General features: G+C 44.9%; 1 protein-coding gene and 1 long non-coding RNA gene across 4 annotated transcripts; one reads left to right on the top strand and one right to left on the bottom strand.

Annotated features, from left to right (window-relative positions):
• Window positions 1–566: 566 nt before the first annotated feature.
• On the bottom strand, window positions 567–14,400 carry LOC310900714. 3 transcript variants are annotated; one of them, XR_014585346.1, is made up of 5 exons: window positions 13,554–14,400; window positions 10,762–10,869; window positions 8,976–9,127; window positions 8,680–8,838; window positions 567–6,970 (listed from the first exon to the last, which is right to left on the bottom strand). It is a non-coding gene; the product is annotated as an uncharacterized lncRNA (long non-coding RNA). The 3 variants fall into 3 exon arrangements; XR_014585347.1 differs by lacking the exon at window positions 13,554–14,400 and having other exon boundaries at window positions 10,762–12,624; XR_014585348.1 differs by lacking the exon at window positions 13,554–14,400 and having other exon boundaries at window positions 8,036–8,838; window positions 10,762–12,624.
• LOC310900708 (L-lactate dehydrogenase A chain) lies at window positions 12,667–19,420 on the top strand. Its single transcript, XM_083839080.1, has 8 exons — window positions 12,667–12,800; window positions 14,407–14,538; window positions 15,288–15,405; window positions 16,155–16,328; window positions 16,783–16,956; window positions 17,811–17,928; window positions 18,322–18,445; window positions 18,601–19,420. Exons 2-8 carry the CDS (start codon window positions 14,413–14,415, stop codon window positions 18,763–18,765), a joined length of 999 nt encoding a protein of 332 aa, XP_083695206.1. The 5' UTR covers window positions 12,667–12,800; window positions 14,407–14,412; the 3' UTR covers window positions 18,766–19,420.
• The last annotated feature ends 913 nt before the right edge of the window (window positions 19,421–20,333 follow it).

The following is a 20,333-nucleotide window of genomic DNA, read 5'->3' on the forward strand; positions in this document are numbered from 1 at the left end:
CAGTACTTTCTGCACAGTCAGACTTCCAATGGAGTAGATGCCCAATGTCTTAAACGGTCAAGTGTATCACTATTTGGAGGCAGTATAGCCACTGCCCGTCAAAAACATTATTAGCAATTAAAACCAAGGCAGATATTTTCAAGACTCTTCACCCTTCAACTTCCAATTTCTTCCTCATGTAAAAGCAGATCATGGAAGCCAAGTTCTGAACTTGAAAATGCAGTGTTGATTTTTCATGTGGTTTTATTTTTTTAATGATTTAACAACCTATACTGCCTGCTTGCCTCTCCCACTGGTCTAGTCATTAACTCGTGATTTGATTGCTTTGCATGCCATGAGCCATGCATTTGTAACATGCAGTTCCTTGGAACATGCAGCCATTTCCACCAGCTACTGCTCAAGTCAAACAGAGTTACCTTTTCAGTGCCTTCTGGCCCATCCTCTCCACTAAGGTTTTTGCTTCTCAGCTTCCTTTCAGTGCTACTGGAGCTGAACCACACCCCCCCCCCCCCCCCCCCCCCAAGGCTTTCCTTAAAGCTCCACCTTCTGGAGTCCTGGAACTTGGTTACAAACAAAAACAGTTCTCATTAAAAAAAATAAAATAGCTCCTGGCTTAGAATTAAGGTTTTGGAAGACAGAAAGACAATTAGGAGTACACCAGATGGTAAATTCAGGTTTTTTGAGCCAGTCATGTAATTCTGGGAGCCCAAGTCTAGTCTGGGGGCTGGGGAGAAGATGAGTTGTGTGTGTGTACTTGTGTGACTGACAGCACTTTACCCTGCAGTATCAGAAAGATGTAGAAAAAGCCTCCCATTAACCTGCAAACAATTTAAGAGTTCTGCTCTTTTGGGCAATCCTCAGAGGGAAAACAAGGTACATCTCTGAAGGCTGAGTAGCAGCGTGGTCCAAGTCAGACTCTACTGTGTTTGGGGAAGCCTCCAGGCTGCTGCATCACACCCCACTCTCCTCCGAAGGGCACGATGCCCTCCTCCCTGCACAGGCCTGGCAGCTCCCCACAAGCCAGCTAACCCTGCAGCAGCAGGGCTGCCAGCCATCTGCTCCCGGCAGCGCTCCCACGCGCAGGCTGGCAAGTCAGGCTCCTACCTGGCGCCGACTTGAACCAAAGCCCTCCCTCGCACAGCTCAGCTCTCTCCCTCACGCGCAGGGATGCCGTGACCATCCCCTCCCACCTGCCGCAGTTCGACCGAAGAGCAGCTCTGCAGAACAGCTCAGCCTTCCTGCTCCCTGCTATTGCAAAGAGGGACTGCACAGAGGAGATCCAAGCAAGTCTCTGTAAGACACAGCACCAGCAGATGATCAACCGGGCTGTGGCAGCACACTGCATTTGGGCATCGGCAGGTCCTGGACATACACCACAAGGCACGCTGGTCAGTGAGCACCACACAGTGGGAACACGGCCCCGAGATCGGCTTGTAGGCTCCTGCAAGGCCTGCTTCTACCGCAGCGCAGGGCTTGCTTCGCCTTGCTTTTTCCCCAGCCCTCCCCTGCCAAGGAACGGTTTCTGGTGGTTCATTTCCTGTCTGTCTTCATTCTTGTGGGAAGAAGAGTTTGTGGCCATCCAGTTAGCTCTGCTGTGCACTGGGAAACATGTAAAATCATGTCACGGCTCCAGGATTTACTAGCTCAGGTCTGCGTTTACTAGCATTTATGTTTTTGGAAGAATGTTTTAGCATTTGCCTGGCTTTGAGCTACAAAAATGTTCCTGATCCATGCAGTTAGCAAAAAGGGGTGCTAAAGATCTCTTCTAATTAATACCCGCGTTGCAGCGGAACAATGATCCATGAGATCTCAGCAAAGAAAGCAGCACCCAAGACTGCATTAAGCAGCGCTTGTGTGGCTTGGCACTTCCTGCCAGACTTGAAACGCAAGCACAGGCTGACATCAGTTGATCCTGTGCCAGAACCTGCGCGTTAGAGAAGTAGGGTTATGCATAAACTCCCTGAAGCTTCACAGTGTGGTCTAGAAAAGTTTTATTTTGAGCTTTTTGATAAATTCGACCTCAAAACACAGACTGCAGATGCAGACCTGCAGGTCTACATCCTTCTAAAGTGTCTGTCAGTCTCCCAGAACCACCCGAGTCACTGCACCTACATCTCCCATAAGACATCACGTATTTGGTTAAGCCTGCCCAGACCCAGACCTCAAAAACACATTTCAGGAAGGGTTTCAGCTGCAAGTTTTGTATCTAAACACTGGTCACAGAAGAGTTTTGGTCCCCAATCTCCCAGTCTGGTATTGTCCATTAAAACTGGAGATGAGAGCATTTCCAGGGCACACGCCTGTTCCAAGAGCCCTCCAGATCTCAGCACTCTGAGATACATTCCATCTTATTAAAGGAAGCTTGGACTCACCAGCACAACCTGACACAAAAAGCACAGCAGGCAAGGGATGCTGGCCGTGTGCGTGCTGGCTCCCTGTTTCTCATTGCTGCGTTTTACTCTGGCAGGTCCATCTGTGCTATTTTTCTGTGGCTTGCAGCCATGCGTTCAAGAGGATGAGTGCAGCAAGAATTAAAGCTCTATCACTGCGCAGAGGCGTTCGGCGCACAGTTTGTGTCTGTGTGTGCCTCTCCACCCCCACATTAACCACCGCATTTCAGGCAAACATCCCTGGGGGAACACACTCTGCCTGACATCGGTCGCTCCCTCACATGGGCTCTCAGCTGGAAGAGGCTGCTGAGAGTCTGGGGAGGGGGCTGCTGGCTGCAGAGACCACCAATGCCTCCGGACTGAGCACTGACAGGCAAGCCCCCTTCAGTGTCCTTTGGCACACGGCCTGGGAGGCAAGATCAAGCGTGTCAGCGAGAGTGACAGGTCACAGCGACAGCCCACAGCCCGCAGGCATCCTGCTGCGATCTTGGGAACACTGCCAAAGGGAAACTTTCCTTTCTGGAGCATCCGCAACCCACTCTTGCTTTCAGCGTGCCCTTCTCTTCCTTCCTTTCCTCCATTTCTATCGGTGCTGCATTCTGCTCGTTCCCAGGAAGAAATAGGGCAAACATAACCTGATTAACCGAGAGGATTTGGGCAGGAGGGGGCGGGAGGAAGGGAGATTAATACCCACAGACATACAGAGCCCTTCCCTCCTGCATTAGCTCTTGCCTGTTCAATAATTAAAGTGCTCTGCAGTGACTTTGGAATCTGCTATAAAAGCTTCTCGTAAACTCTGCCTCAGCATGTAGACATCAAAAGAAAGAGAACATTCGGTCTGACAAGCTGAAATTTCTTCCCTACTCCAGGGTCAGTCACAAGCTTAAAATCACTTGGATGCGAGCCTATGGCTCCATTTTAAAACATAAGGGTCCCTCTTGCTGCTGTTCATCTATTGACAGTTTGAATCCAGCTTTTATTTGGCTAGGCTCACCTTGAAGCGTGGGTTGGAAGTTAAGACAGGCTTTCTCTGCTTCACATGTGGGAAAATCTCCAAGGCAGACAGCAGTTCATACATGTTCATATGAATAAAGAACACAACACACAGGCTCTGCCTGCCTACCGAGACCATTTTCATACTCATAGCCTTCCCTGCTTGCTTACCATATAGATAGATGATTGAGGTCAGAAATGCAAAGCTTTCCCATATGCAGAAGGGATGTCTTCTCCGACCTTCCACAGAGCTATTTTTGGCTACTCTTATATGCCTAAGAGCTCTTACAGAGGTCATGCACTGAATTAACTGCCGTCAGTTCATGCAAGACACAAAATGTTCACAAGGGTTTTTGTTTGTTTTTGCCCCTTGTTTAAAATATATATATATATATTGTGTCTCTTTAACATAACACCCTATTGACTCCAAACGCCCAGATGTTCTAGTTGCAAGAGAGCATATTTTAAAAGGGGCCATGAGACAGATTATTAGTCATTTGTTAAAACATATAGATTATACTGTATGTTCAACATGCACTGGGGGCACAAACAATTGGTAAGATTAAAAATGAAAGAATCCTGGGCTGGTTGCAGCCAAACATGCAGACAATGATATTCCACAAGAAAGCAGCAGAGCTCACTCCTGCCTGCATACATAAATATACCGCACCATGTCCCAGAGGTCAGAGGCCTGGGCTCAGCTCTGTCCGTGTCTCACAAACTCTAATGCTGACATTTTGCTACCAATCTGGCACTGCCCTGTCCGCAAATGCTTCAGTCCAGAGAATGAGAGTGAAGAACTGGGTGAACCCCGCTGCCCCAGGGGCCAGTCCAAAGGCTTGCCACTTGGAGGGGAACTGATGTGTACCAAGGGACTGCACATCCCTGTCACCACTCCAAAAGTTGTTCATCTTCACAGTGCGTGAAAGATGGAACATGCTGGTATCTTTTCCCTCCCGACATCCCAGCATTAAATCTCAAAGACCTCACACAAACACACAGTGAATCATACACAGACCATAGGATGTACAAAACAGGAATGATGTACAATTGGCAAAAAGGAGGTGGAAAAATGTACCAGCAGTGATCAGGGGACCCAGCATCAAGAAATCCAGCTCTAGTGCATACATGCACAGAATCAATGACACTATCTCCTAGCATCTCATTTGTTTTGTCACATTGGTATCTTTTAAAAAGGGAACCTACGCTTGGACACTGCCTCTTAAGGACAGAACTGCACAGGGTCTAGGAATACAACTGGATCTGGACAATTGTGAGAAAATCAACACAAGGCTGGTGTGCCAGTGAGAAATGGTGTACCTTGCATTTGTGACCCAGGACACAGGCATGCTGTTCTTCTTACATTCAGGGTCAAGAAACAACAGATTCTGCAAGAACCAAGGCTGCCCCTACAGCAGCTCAAAGTCAAGCTCTTGTTCCCTTTTCTAACATCCTCCTCTTTAAGCAAGATTCATCATAGTTTGCAAAACAGCAAGGCTGTGCCCTGCAAGAGTTTGCTAAATATTGGTGAAGCTTCACCTAAACACAGGAATAAAGGGACCACAAACCAGCAACTGCAGGCTTAGCATAGCACTGTGAAAATGATTCATTGGCAGTCTGCAGGCAAGCAAGATTTCATTTTCTATTTAAAATTTGAATGTAAATAAGAAAACTGAATTGATAGAAATACAGGTCTTTGCTCATGTGACATTTCTTGGAAAAACACAGCACCCTAACACAAGTATCGTATTTGGTAATCAGTCTGCCTTTCTGTGGTTCCACTTTCACTTCCTTGCTTTGCTCTGACTCTACGATTTGTGAGCTCTTTGCTGAGGAGAGCTACTGTGTGTCTGTACAATGCCTGCACTGTGAAGCTGTGCTGCCGACAGAGATGTTCAGTTTGGTACCTGCTCCGAGTACATTAATAATTTCTCTATGGTTGCATAATGAAGCAGATTACTGCTTGAGATTACTGCTGGTTAGCCACACAGGCTGCATGTCTCTCTAGTCTTATTTTCCTTCAGAAACACTGCCTCTTTTTAGACCTTCAGCACTGAGTCATGGTGCAGTGTATCATGTTTCAACTAGGAAACACGGGGATTCAAAATAAAAAAAAGATATGGAAGAAAATAGCTTTTTAAAAAAATCATTAGAAATCACCCTCTTCTTCCTGCCTTGAACTTATATCTAACCTCAATGCACATGTCTACCTTTGCTGTGGATAGGATGATGTCTCCAGCTACAACCCTGTGCCCCTGAGGAAAGCGCAGGCCCCTGAACACCCATGGCAGCCAACTAAAGCAAAGCTACCGCATTCCAGATGATGACGTAAATCCCTAACAGGTAGCATGAGCTGGGAGAACTTGGTCTTTAAAAAAAAAAGTGTCTCTTTCTTTAGCAACTTTCTGCCTATAAAATAAATTAAAACAAAATTAAAAAGCCCAGGGAGCAGAACTTCCCAAAAGACAAGGCATCAGCTTTTCCTGGGGGTAGCTCTATTTCCATTCCAGCAGCATGTTGTCCTGGTAGTACATACGATATAGATGGTATTTAAGAACTTTGCGTAATAATCCCTCAGGAGAGTACCTGCCTCTCACATTCTGCCCCCCTGGGCTTTGTGCTCACCCACAGAGCTACCACCACCACAGAAACAAAGATGTAAAAGAGTACCTCGTGCAGAGACAGTGAAGTTATTCCTCCCCTCTGAGGACAGTAGAAGAGTTCAGCTCTGTAACAGAAGCTGAAGGCACCCCTCAGGGCTGTTACCAGCTCAGGGCCAAGCCAGGCCAGTTGCAGCTCTTTTAAAGAGACTCAGGTGTGGCCCAAATGTGGGGACTGAAATGAAAGCAACTGGCTGCCCGTCTCCATGCTATTGATAAGTTTACTGAACTGCAAGTTAAGCTTCATATTCTTTCTCCCACAGCCTTCCCCAGGGAATGGATAATCATTTATTACATACAGTCATTTGTAGGCGCACACATTTTCCATATACGCTAGAGAATGTGCAAAACCAGAATGTGATTATGTCTCGATCTCTGGCCTTCCCACTCCAGGTACAGAACTGGGTTTTATTCCCTGGGGCCCACAAAGAGTTACAGGAACTAAGCCATATTTTACAAGCTCCAGGAAACAACAAAAGGTGCAAAAGTTGTGCTTTATAGCACTGATTTTTTCAGTGAAAGCCTTGAGGACAGGTATCTTCCATGTTCAAGTGTGTCCTTCATGAAAACATAGAACAATTTTCATTCTCTAGGACTTCCTTGACCTTCGTAGAAACGAGAGCTTGGCCACAGTCATTTTGGCATGGAAGAGAATACATAATCTGCTATCACTTTGAATACACTGAGGGTTGATCAGATATGCAAGGTCTGAAATGCTGCAAAAGTATCTCTGAGAAAGAGAACACTTGGATGAGACAGGATGGATCAATTACTTACTCTGCTGTCCTGAGTAACACATCTTCCTTTTATTCCTTGAAACACGCTAACCCACACAACATCCACATCTGTTTCCACATCCCTTGATGGGTCTGATACCATCTTCTTTGCTGTCTTCCCTCTTACAGGAGGATTTACTTATGCTTTTCGCTGTGGGAGAGACAATATTGTGTCATTAAATGTACTGTGTCCCAAAAGGTCTGAACCAGTAAAAAACCTGCCTTTGCAGGACTCTGTTGCTCTTTACACTGAGCTAACCAGTTTGTTGGCATGTGGTGTGCTGAGAAGGGATCTTGGGAAAATCAAAACTGACAGCTGCAGAATGAATATGAATATTAAAATAGGGGCAAGGAGGTCTCTGCTCCAGATGGAATATAGAGACATGCCTCTGACCTTTTGCTGCTGAACCTGCCTACCCTCTTGAATTGGCAAGCAGCAGTGGCAGCAGTCTGCAGCTCTCCTCTCATATCCCACTGGCTCCCTACTGTAATTTATAGAAAGTCTCCACTTACTGCAACCTGCCAGGCACTCAAGAACAACTTAAATAACAGTAAGAGTTCTGCTGCTAGTTTAGAAGCCAGACAGCATCGGTGGGGTTGCAGTAGGGATAACACTCCTTTGGACAGTCAGCAGGAGGCAGGTGCTGAACCTGCTGAGATATCTTTGCGACTATGCTAGGCAAAGACTGAATAGTGGTTCCTGTCCACCCGGCTGCCTTTCTATCTATCTATGCCCATGTGATTTATCTGAGCATCCCGTTTCCTGCAGTTCCTAAGTAAATGAGTAAATATTCAGTTATGTAACAGGAATGGGTTTGGCTTGGAGAATCCTGCACAGTGACTCATGCTTCCATGAGTAAATCCAGTCCTTTAGAGAGCAAGACAGTCACATGTTCTGCTTAGTCCAGCTACCTCTAGCTACATCTAACAAAAAGGCACTTGGGAATTAAAGAATCTTCAGAAAGTGACAATTATTTACACAGGTCTCCATGTATATATTACCCTGGTGGACACCAATAAATAGGTTGTAGAAATACCTAAGTAAAAAATACTCGGAAATGAGAATTGCATCAGCTAGTGCTTCCCCCAGCCCCCACTCCACCCCGCCCACTCGCCACAATGACGGTGCAAACAAAAAGAGGGAGAGAAGCAGCAAAAGCACTACATCCTTGTACCACCCGATACGTAACACGTAATGCTGTATGTGCAGCGATACCTGTTAATGCAAGGCGAGGTGAAACTCATCTTTTAGCTTTTAGTTTCCTTGGATCAGTTCAAATGGTTTGATGGAGCTATACTGCTGAAGTCTGTAGAACACAAATAAGGATTTTATGGAGTGTGAACCAACTTCCTGTATCCTACCCAGAGAAGTATCTAAAAATTGCAAGAATTCCGGCTCTGGGAGCTTTTCTGATGTTGAAGATACAGCAGAGTATGACAATCTTCTGATCTCAAGCTACTCAGTTTTGTAGCCCAGCCTCCTCTGATCTAGGGAAAGAACCTCCATCATTTCCATTTTGCTTTATGATGCTGAAGTGTTTCATAATAAACTAATTCCTACAGTACCACCACCGGGTTGGTAGATAAGGACCCTACCCATTTTACAAAGGAGAAATGAAGCCATAAAATTGGAAGGAGTTGTTCAGGCCTCAGAATAAATCAAAGGGAGAGACAAGATTGGTACATGACACAGCTGTGTCCAGTGCCAGGTCTTTCCTGCACACACTGACATCTTATGAAAGAAAAGTCATTGATGGTGTCAGAGCAAAAGCAGGACTGATCATGCTGGGAATAACACTGATGATTTTTAGGAGCAAGTTAGACCTCAAATCTCAGGTGGAGCAGAGAGATTTCACTGACCTTTCCAGGGCTGGTCAGCACCAGCAGTGGCATTGGGTTACTGCCAATCTCCTAGCTGGGCTTTTGCTCATACAGCAAATATGTGCAGGTCGTGGTTTGGTGTCCTCATCCACCCCAGCAGCACCATCAGATTGGACTTACTCTTTCAGGAGCAACGACCTGAGCAAATGGCAAGAAGTGTAGGAATGAAACAACACCATGTAAAACCTCTTGCATGTTAGCAAAATGGAGAGAAATGTACTAACACTTTGTAAGTGTTTAACTGAAAAAAAGCAAGAGACACACTTTGAACGCACCTTGTATAACTGTCTCTGGACTTTGTGATAAAGGTTTAATCGGTATCTCGTAGTTTAAACACATTGATTAATGTGAATCTTTTCCTTCTGTTATCATCCAAAGCCTGATCAAATGCCACCTGAGGTCAGTGGAAAGGCTCTGCCTGATACTCCTAGAGAGAAAACAGAAACATTTCCACATTCAGCAACTTCTGTTGCTTTACTTTTCATGTTTAATCTGTGAAAGCTAACATGGAAAAGAGGACAAGCAGGCTGAGGAAGGGCCAAGCTTCCCTGGAGAGACCCTGTCACATTTCAAGTATTGCCATCCCTCTATCTACACCACCTCCTGCTACTGTGATGGAAGGCAACAGCAGAAAACTGACGGGAAGAGTAAAACTCGTTATGTGTACAAGTGAGGAAAGCTGGCCCCATCCCTACAATCAAAGTCAGTCACTTAAAAGAAATCAAAACAAACCCGGCCTCCATCTTCCATGTGCAAGAGCAATGCCCTTCATTTGCTCACCCCATTCAGTTTGTGTTGTTACGAGCTTTCTCTGTTAGAAGCCGTCTGAGGCAGAAAATCAATGTCAATCATGACAGATGACTGCTCTCCTCCTGAGCATCTACTGCTGCTACTAAGACCACAAAGGACACATAAAAGGAAAAATTTGGCGTTCGCAGCCTTCTTGTTTGCAACCCAGGTGAATTAACACCAGCACATTAAAAGCTGTCACTCATTTTTAATGAAACGAGGCTTCTGATCTGCTCACCATCATTGAGGACATGCTAGGACCAGGATGGTTTTGAAACATCTTACATCCTTGCTTTGGTCTACTCTACTGAAGGCAGGACCTCTGGTATCGGAACAGGCACCAGACAGATGAGGAGAACCTGATGCTCTAAGTTACCTTATGTTATAAATAATGGAGATTTGGTCTTGGTTCTGTTCTCAGTAACAAGTAGCACAGACACAAGCAAGTGAAGAATTTACTGGAACTTATACACTGAAAACCATGTTCAATTTTATATGCCTGAGCCACAGAATAAAAGCAATGTTACAATACTAACATTCTCCTCTTAGAATCGCTGGTCTTGCTATGACAGTAGTAAAATACCACTTGCTCTACACTAGTTATATATTTTTAAATGCCCATTAATCAACCCAACTGGTCTCGTCTTAGAAGCCACTTATATTCAAAATCTTCAGAAACAAAATTTTTTATAGAGAGAAAACATTTCTTGATCTTTGTTCCTGTCAACTGCTCAGTTTCTATCCCAGCAGACAAGGGTTAACACTCAGTGTAGATGCTGTCCAGAACCCCAACTCTGAACGAGAAGTTTAGGCCCATTCATACAAAGCCCCTGTAGGGATAGATTCCTGGGGTGCAGAATTAAACTTCCTAATCCGTTCTTGGGACTGCTGATGGACCAAGATGCTCAGCGAACCCAGCGTAATACAGAATGACAGAACTACATTATACGGTTTCCTTTCATTCTGCATTCCTGCAGCATTAGGCCTACTCAGCACCTACCAGCACTTTCCCTTCCACACCACAGCTATTACGGTCTCTCTCCGCCCATGACGCACATCTCACAAGCATCACTCAGCGGCAAGGAACAAAGCACATCTGTTTTTTGCAACTGACAGGTCATTATATCTAACCTCCTTTGGTAGAACGGTTCTTTTTTTATAATGAGAACCTGTGGTGGTTCAGTACAGAACCCAAACTGTATTTTTCTGACTTCAGTTTCATGCAAATCTCTCCTTATGCAATGTTTCAAACATTATTAGTTATTTTCTTACCTGTGCTTCTTGTTTCTTTTGTTTTGCCAGTGGACTCTCAAAGAAACGATGAGGCTTTGGGCTACCGTTCCCATCAGATCACCATGGCAGAAAGGAATTGCCTCTGGGCTGGTCAGTGAGAAGGTATTAGCATGCGTTGAACAGCAGCAGTGAATTACTTCACTTGTAAAGCAGAGCTTGGTAGATGAGTACAAGTCTCACACATTATAAGATGCACCCATGTCCACATAATCTGGACCAGTCCAGCATGACTGAGGTCCTTGTTTTAGGCTTGCAAGTGCTAGGAATGGGATGAAGTGGTGGAGAGATCAGGACCTCCATGGTAACATACATTCTTCTCAGTTGTAAATCAACTAACAACTAGGTAAGGTGACTTTAGAAGAGAAGGGATATCCCAGACAAAGCAGAACTGGAAAAGCTGGTATAGGCAGAGGAAGACAAATGGATGAATTAGAAAGGAAGACCTTCTGACATAGCAAGATAATCACCTCATAAAGGAATTCAAATATATCCTAGAAGCCACAAATAGGTATTGCCAAAAATCAGCCAGAGTTAGAACCCAAAAGATAGCTAAGGCAAATACCTGAAAGGTACCACAGCCACAAGAAAATTAGGGAGAAAAAAAAGAAAAAAAAAGTATCACTAATATAAGAACAGGACAATAAAGGTAAACTAGTTACTCCCATAAGCCTAAATGACTGCTTCCCTTATTTTCATTGAGGATGAACATGTTAGACCATGGGTTAAAGAGAGGATGTCTAAGAGAAGGAGTAGAAGGGAGAAATGGCTACATCACAATAAATGAAGGCAGACACGTGGAGAGCAGAACAGAGGCTGCTGTGCTCCAACTGGAAGAACCAGTCTCGATCCCAGAATCCTGAAGCACAGTTAACCACAAATCCAGGTCTGAGGATTTTCAGTAAGCTAACTGACTCAGAGGCGTTACTACGGGCCTGGAGAACAGTGAACATTTAAGTAGGGAGCCATGCTGGAAGTGGTCCGGAACTGTGCGTTTGATGTCTGTGCAGTTCTCCAGGAAAACTTCTGAAGGGAATTTTTACTCCAAACAAAAAATTCAACTAACAAAGGGCTGAAAGGTAGCATGGGTTTATGGAAAAACAGTTTTGTGGGACAAGCCTGTACTGTAGTATAAAATCCAAAGTTCAGACATCCAGAGAATAATAAAACATAGATTTTGTTCTCTGTTAGTATCTTAGGAAGAAGTGAGTGAAGAGGGGAAAGAGCTGGCTGTACTAAGGAGCCACCCGGTGACGGGGAGCTGACTGTGGTGTGACTGAAAAACACAAGTGCATGTCTACTTGTGGTATTTCCAGCAACGACAGGAAAACAATGTTCACGACAGAGGCACCACTGAGAAGGCTGTTTAACATACTCCACTGCAGCATCCTCTCTCAAGAGAAAACAATTAAAACTGGAAGAGGCCTGCAGAAAGGACGTCCCAGTGATCAGAGCATGGCCTGTATCACGCAAGACTGCCAGGGTTTAGCTTATGTAACTTGAAAAAAAATAGTGGGAATTTGATAGACAAATATGGGGAAAGAGGAAGCAAACAGCAGAGGAGGATGTCTGGGCCAAAAAAAACAAACAGCAATAGACAGAGATGGAAATTAGAAGCGGGTTTCCAGCCGCCAGCCGAGAGGCTCCATCCGGCAGCACGACAGCGCAATTAGGGGGCCATAAACCCCAAGGGCTTCAGCAGGCGGCGGGAATCAATCTGAGGGAGGACTAAAACCAGTTCCGCGAAGCCCCGGTGCCGGCAGCAGGGTTTTGCCGTGCTGTGCACGCAGGCACCCTCAGGCTCCCTCAGCGGCCGCCTGGGCAGCCGTTAGGGGCCGCAGGGTAGCGGGGCCCGTTGCGGGCTTCCCGTTGCCGCCCCCCCTCGCCCCGACGTGTCTGCGGGCACGTCCCCGCCGCCGCGGCCCGCCCGCCTCACGTCAGCCGCCCGGCCCCTACTTAAGGCCCCGCTTTCGGACCCGCCCCGCCACGATCGCCGCCGCGCTCGGCTGAGGAGAGCAGGGGTAGGTGGCCGGCGCCTGGCGGGGGGCAAGGCTGAGGGGGCGGTGGGGAGGTCCCGGCCGCTGCTGGGGGCTGCGGCTCAGCTCCCTCTGAGGGAGGGAGGCACAGCGGGGTACCGAGCCCCCGAGTGGAGGCTGCGGGGGGCAGGGGCCGCCCGGGAAGGTGGAGGGGGGGGGGTGGCGGGCGTCCGCTCGGTGTCGTTTGCTTGGCCGCGGACCCCCCCCCGCGCCCCTCCAGCGGTGGGGCTGCCGGCACTGCCTTGGCCCTCAGCCCGGCACCGCATGGGCGAGGCACCGCGCCCTGCCCTGCCCTGCCCGCGGGCCTTGTGCAAGCGGCGTGATTGCCGCAGCGCCCGCCCCAAGCTTCCTCTCAGCCGGGGGGAAATGGGCCTGGGGTCAGGCATGGCTCCAGGCTGCGACTGAATGTTAGCACGAAGCTGCTCTACAAGGAGCTGAAATGTACCTTCAGCTACTGCTTGGCCCCTAACCTGCTGATTTCCATGAACTACCAGGCTGAAAACACTTCAAGAATTAACTCTGAAATGCTTGAGTGCAGACTCCTCAGCAGCCCTGCACGTTGTGCTGTTTCAAGTGCTGGGGGAGCACTGGGCACGTGCAGACTGCGCGCGCCATGCTGGCCCATGTTTCAGGAGACATCTTAAGGCGGTCTTCGCTTGCAGCTCTTAGTCAGCCTTTCCTAAATGCGCACACTGCTGGCTTCCTGTCCCTCCCACCCCAACCCCACTTAGCCCTTACCTGCCCTGCCAGCTCTGCCTCACTGCGTGGCCTTTCCTGCACTGCACGAAGGGGTGCCTGTTCAGCGCTAGCTTGGGAATCGAGCTGTGTCTGTGCTTGCATTCATCTGTGAGGCTGCCCCTGCCTTGGGCTCTTCTGGTGAAGCAGAAGCTGGGCAGATGCCAGCACAGCACTGCCTGGGAAAGCAAAGGATCTTGGGGTGAAAGCACACTACTCCCTCATTATCAGGGTGTTTCAGCACACCTGTGGCTGGCACAGGTTAGTTAGAGCCCATATAACCAGGCTGCTGTGCAGCTGGTAGCTTAAAAAAAAAAAAAGAGGCTGTGAGGGTTGGTAATGCCACTCAGAGTATCATGTTTCAGGAACACAAGGAACTAGGTATTTCAATGCAGAACCGTACGGTTTCACTTGGAAACAAATCCATAAAGCACACTTTGAGGATCATAATCTTTTTAAGAAGGCTTTGCCAAATTGTTGTACAACTGCAGCTCTGGAAAGGCTAGAGGCATAGAGTACCAGTTTTTCAGGGCAGCAGAATGAAAACTGACAGACTATGCTGTACTTGAAAGTACTAAGATGGCTTCCTTTAGTGAAATGTAACACAGATGATGATTTAAACCATTCTACTAATAATGCTGGAAAGTTATCCAGCTACATAATCTGTACTGCTCAACTCTATAGTAAGCTTAAACAGTGGATTGTCATGATTAATTCAGTTTTTAATTATTTTGTTGTGATTTATATTCATTTTCTTAGCATCTGTTAATAAAGTCTGTCTGCTTGATACAAATATCCCCGTGTCAGTGAAAGCTCCAAGGACTGGAGAGATAATCTGTTGCTTTCCTTTCTGCAGTGTACCATGTCTCTCAAGGATCAGCTCATCCACAATGTCCACAAGGAGGAGCATGGCCATGCCCACAATAAGATCAGTGTGGTTGGTGTGGGTGCAGTCGGAATGGCTTGTGCCATCAGCGTCCTGATGAGGGTAAGTGTCAAGCTGGGGATCAAGCAGCACAGTTTGGACTACTTGAGACCTAAGAAGAAGGACAGAAAGTAATCTGCCTTATTAGACTAATTGAGCTAGCACATGATGAACTTTTGGTTGTACATTTCTTGATTTTCGGGCCTGAAATGAAGAAGTTAACTTCAGCAATTTCCTGTCAATAGCTTGTTGTTCTTCTAAACCAAGTTTTCCTTAGTATCTGACACAACATACTGTGACTTAGTCAATGGTGAATGCAGCTCTGAAATTCCAGATGCCCTTTTAAGTAGGAGCCCTTTAACACTCCAAGCATACAGGCAGACAAAATGGCTTAATTCTTAGTCTGAAGCAAAAAAGATGGAGTGATGGAACAGTTCTTTGCCGTGGGAACTGCAAAAAGTGGTCCTAGGCACTCTGCAATGCTGAAGTCATTGAAAATGCTACAATAACACTAGGATTATTTAACTCTAAAATAGCTAGTCTGTGAACAACTACTAAGTTATTCTTTGTCAATGTCCTGCTAAATTGTGCAACTATTCCATGCAGAATGCGGATATGGAAAGTATATAACTAATTCCAAGGGGATATCCCAGGAGACTAACTTAAATACCTGTCTTGGGAGCTAGTGAAGTGAGAGATGTGAACAGAATTGCTGAAATGGATCGCTGCTTCTAAAAGAATTGTAACTTCATTTTTCAAACTGAGTTCTTTGTTTAGAAATAAACTTACTTTTTAATCTTGGTCTCACACAGGACTTGGCTGATGAACTTGCCCTTGTTGATGTTGTCGAGGACAAGCTGAGAGGAGAGATGCTAGATCTCCAGCATGGCAGCCTCTTCCTTAGAACACCAAAGATTACTTCTGGGAAAGGCAAGTAGTTGGCTCCAATGTACTTACTTGCAAATGGAGATAAGCGCATCAGATCTCAAACTGGTCATCCAAGTCTAGCACTGAGCCTGCCATCCTAATCATAAGAAGGGGAGCTGATTTCATTTCTGTTCCTACAGAAATAGTACTCGGCTGACATTGCTTCATACACCTTGTTAAAGGCCATCCAACTACTATGTTCAGTATAGAAAGATGAATTGAAGTACTTGTGGACCTCTGAGAATTGTTTCACAGGCAGTTAGCCTCTGAATGCATTACTGCTTGCTTGTCAGCTGTAAGTGTCTGACAGCTTGCAGTTTAGTGGTGGCTTGGCTGGGGCAAGTAGCAGCCATCTCATACCCCAGTAAATACTCAGCTCCAGTGTCCACAGGTGATGGATTATGAAAGCAGAGCATTCCTCCTTCTTCTACACTCTTCTACACAACACTTGCACTGGAGGGCATCCCGACAGCTACCCTATATCTACCTATGGCTGAGAAGTATGGAATACCATTGCTTAAGTTCTGCAGGTTAAGATATTGACTTGCCTTTAAGGCTGCTGCCTGTGGCAACAGGCCACAGTTTTAAAAAAGAATTTTCTACTTTCTGTAGAAACAAAGTCTAGAGTAACAATTACCGTTGAAGTTTCAGCAACCTCAAGCTTGTGAATTTTAGTTACCAATGCTAAAAGCAATTGAACTCCTGTCCTGAACCATGTGTACAGGTCATTTGATACAGCCTTTTGTCTGCAGATTACAGTGTGACCGCCCACTCCAAGCTGGTCATTGTCACTGCTGGTGCCCGTCAGCAGGAAGGAGAAAGCCGCCTTAACTTGGTGCAGCGCAATGTGAATATCTTCAAATTCATCATTCCCAATGTTGTGAAGTACAGTCCTGACTGCAAGCTGCTTATTGTCTCAAACCCAGGTTTGTCTTGTTTTGCCTTGGCAAGAGGATTTGGCTTAGAGAAGAGCGTTTTCTTCAGTGAGGTGGTCAGTATATTAACATGACCAAGCACAGGCTTTTGGAAAGTGCTTATGCCAAATAAGCACATAGCAAGAAGTGTCATTGTCCTCTCCACACTCAGCAAGCTGGTTCTCTGAGAAGTAAACCAGGTTCCCTCCAATTTGGGTCTTTGGTTGCAAGTGATCTTTAGCAGAGGACACAGTACGGGGCACTGTTAACTGTATGCATAGCATAAACAGCCTCTTAATTTTGTCTTTTTATAAACAGTCATCATGTTAGCCTGGTGATGGGCATGACTTCATTCTCTATTCCACCCAACTAGCATGCAGATAAAAACCCTTACAGATGAACAGAAGATACCACCCTAATTATCAAACTTGATGACTGGCACTTATCCTCCCTGTTCTACTTACAGTGGATATTTTGACCTACGTGGCCTGGAAGATCAGTGGCTTTCCTAAACACCGTGTTATTGGTAGTGGCTGCAACCTGGATTCTGCTCGTTTCCGCCACCTCATGGGAGAAAGACTGGGCATCCATCCTCTGAGCTGCCATGGGTGGATTGTCGGAGAGCATGGAGATTCCAGTGGTAAGGGTGAAATCTGGCTATTACAGTTTTTTCTTTCTATACTTTGTTTGCAAGAAACCATTTGTGAAGGCTACAGCAAAACTTTGCTCAGAAAGCTTTTGCACTGCAGCAGCTTAAGAATGCAAGTCCTGCTTTAAGTCTTCTGCAGCACAGAGTAACCCTAGATGATCTATATTTGACCTGAGCTATGCTGCTTGGAAAAGGTCATTACTGTAACCTAAGGAGGCTAAAAATTTCTACGCTAAGTTGTTCCCATAACTCTCCAAAAACCAAACTGAGGAAGCAAGAGGGTACAGTTCTCTGCAAGGGACTCCCAAAGATCTGCAGTAGATCTACCGGTAGTCAAATCAGTTGTCTTTACTGGCATCACTCTATTCCTTGAACTATATTTAGGAATAGAACTGCAGAGTCGAGTCTAGATGAGGACAGGAGAGAGCAATGTTCTCCTCATTTAGCCTGCACTTCCTCTAGCAACAGCAGAGCAGCACTGTCTGTTTCCTGACACCCAATAGGATGCATTTGGAATCAATTTTTATTTTGAGAAACTGCTGCAAAGTACAGTGTTACTGTCAATTTGGTTCATGTTGTTTAGGAGTTTTGCTTTCATAATGGTACATTAAAACCCTGCAATGTCACATATAGGAGCATAAAACCACTTCATGTTCTTAGCTCACAATTTAGATTAAATATAGTATGACCTATGAGACCAAAGCCACTTCTAAATCTGTAACATGTGCCATAGATTAATCTAATTAGTTCCTATCTTAACTGTTAACTTGAGGAAGATAAAACTAAGTCTTATGTTTGCAAGATTCTTCATCTTGTGAGGCAATTAATCTCTGTGCAATTCTCAGTACCTGTCTGGAGTGGAGTGAATGTTGCTGGCGTCTCCCTGAAGGCTCTTCATCCAGAGTTGGGAACCGATGCAGACAAGGAACACTGGAAGGAAGTTCATAAGCAGGTGGTGGACAGGTAAATACTGATTTCCTTATTTTTTTTTGAATGTGAGGACTAATGATGAACTACATCATCTCTAAACTGCATTATTTATATCAGGTTTAGTAAGCGGCCCAAAACAAATGTCAAGGTACAGAAACAATACAACTCGGAATAATGTTTTAAGAACTAGTGTAAATTTGGCAGAGCTAATTTTTCATTGTTAGTGAGCTTTAAATAAGGAAAGTGTTTTAGCTTCAAAACTTCCAGTGTTAGTGAGGGGCGTAGTATAGACCTGTTCATGTCAGTCCTGTCCACTGATCAGTGAAGCTTCTGATCTCTCTAGATTAAGGCACCTCCAACGTGCCTTTCCTACAAACATTCAGATGAAGCTACTTGTTTTTTTAATGAGTGATTTTTACTCTGCAGTGCCTATGAGGTCATCAAACTGAAGGGGTACACATCATGGGCTATTGGCCTTTCTGTGGCAGATCTAGCTGAAACTATTATGAAGAACTTAAGAAGAGTGCACCCAATCTCTACAGTTGTTAAGGTGAGCAGCCCTTTTTGCCAACTTTGTCTTAACTGAGAACAGGGGTAACATTCTAGTTCAGTTTGTTAAACTTAGTTCAGTTTTCCATATTAGAATACTCTGTAAAACACATACACAAGGCCTATCCTAACTAACTATTCTTACCTACTTTTCAGGGCATGCATGGAATCAAAGAAGATGTCTTCCTAAGTGTTCCTTGTGTACTGGGCAATAATGGCATCACTGATGTGGTGAAGATGATCCTAAAACCTGAAGAGGAGGAGAAATTAAGGAAGAGTGCAGATACACTCTGGGGAATCCAGAAGGAACTACAGTTTTAAGCCTGTTCAAGCAGTTCAGTGTTTGCAGTTTAACAGGTTTAGTGGTTTGTCTTAATGTTGCACTTTCCAAGTAGGTCAAATCCTTCAATGTATGTATCTCAACTAGAACATAAAAAATAAAATCTGAACAAAGGAGTTTCCTAAAGATGGTGTTAGGAAACTATTCTAGGATTTTCCCCATACTCAGACACCTGTGTTCTTAGCCAGAGCTAGAGAGAACCTAGTCTTGTACAGTGAAGTGGTGACATAAATCCAGCATTCAAAGCAGCACTGCCTAGAAACCCCTTTGCCTTTTCCTCATCTTGTTTAAACCTTGGCTCAGAACAATAAGTAACTAGCAACTTACACAACGTGAAACCAAAGACTATTTTCTTGCAGTTAAAGGATTGTTAAAAAAATTGACAAGCCTTCTCTGCCAGCTGAATAGCTTGAATAGTTCACTGTTGGTTGGTCCAAATATATTTTCCTAAAACTGCTTTGGAATTTTTGTGTATACTTTTTTTAGAGAACCTTATTTTTGTGTACTGTATCAGACTAGTTGTAAGTTTATCTCCAAAGCATGTTTAAAAAAGTGTTCCAAGTTCCTGTATGCAACAAGACAGCAACTGTTCACCTGTAGTACCAGCTCCAACACCAAATAAACCATCAACTGTTATGTCTCCTCAGTTTTCTTTATATAGCTTTCTCTACACTATAGCTCCACTTAAAATCAGTAGTGATTTTATCAAATATATTCCTTCACTCACACTAATGCAAACATCACCTTTGTAAAAAATCTTGCGTATGAAGCTAATCTGTTGTCAGTTCCAAATACTTTGTAAACTTTTATAACACTAGACTTCTGAGTTAAGAGTGCAGAAAAAAAGTACTAATAGAAGTACTTAAATGCTTGGGACTTAAACTTGGTTGCCTTATTAGTGCAAAGAAAGTGTTGACGTTACTGATAAATTATCTGAGAAAAGAGATGTAACAAAGGAAATGTTTTCCTTACATGCATGCTGAACAACAGGTAGGAAAATGTCTCTCCACAGTGAGTACATGACATCCATTAAAAAGTCAACCCACTGCCAAGTACAGCAAATTATCTCCTCTGGAATAGCAACCATGTATAGTAACAGTGAGGGGTGTTACTCTGCAAAGCCCACAGTATGGTACATGAAGAAGAATAAAGTGTCTTAGCAATACATGAGAAAAAAAAAACCTCCTTATAACAAAGAGGGAAAGGCCTTATTCTTTTTCCTAACATTAGGACATGGCATGTAACAGGAATAGAAACACCACCTGGTTCACTCAAGTGTAGACTTCTATATGGACTGCAGCTGGTGATGCACCTCAGAACAAAGTATTTCAGAATAAGCTGAAACAGGCTGTGAAGCAAAGTCAGTAACTAAGGAAAAGCTGTAGCTATTGTACTGCTTTCTCTTCAATCTAAATGATCAAAACAGCACCTGGAATGAGAGCACACAGCAACAGCAATTATGAGCACCTGTTTTATGCATACAGCAGGAAGATGGTATGAAGCCCTATTCAAAGTTTTTAGAAGATCCACAACCTTTTTCAGATCCAAC

Source organism: Anser anser (genome assembly GCF_964211835.1).
Source record: "Anser anser genome assembly, chromosome: 5".
NCBI lineage: Eukaryota > Metazoa > Chordata > Aves > Anseriformes > Anatidae > Anser > Anser anser.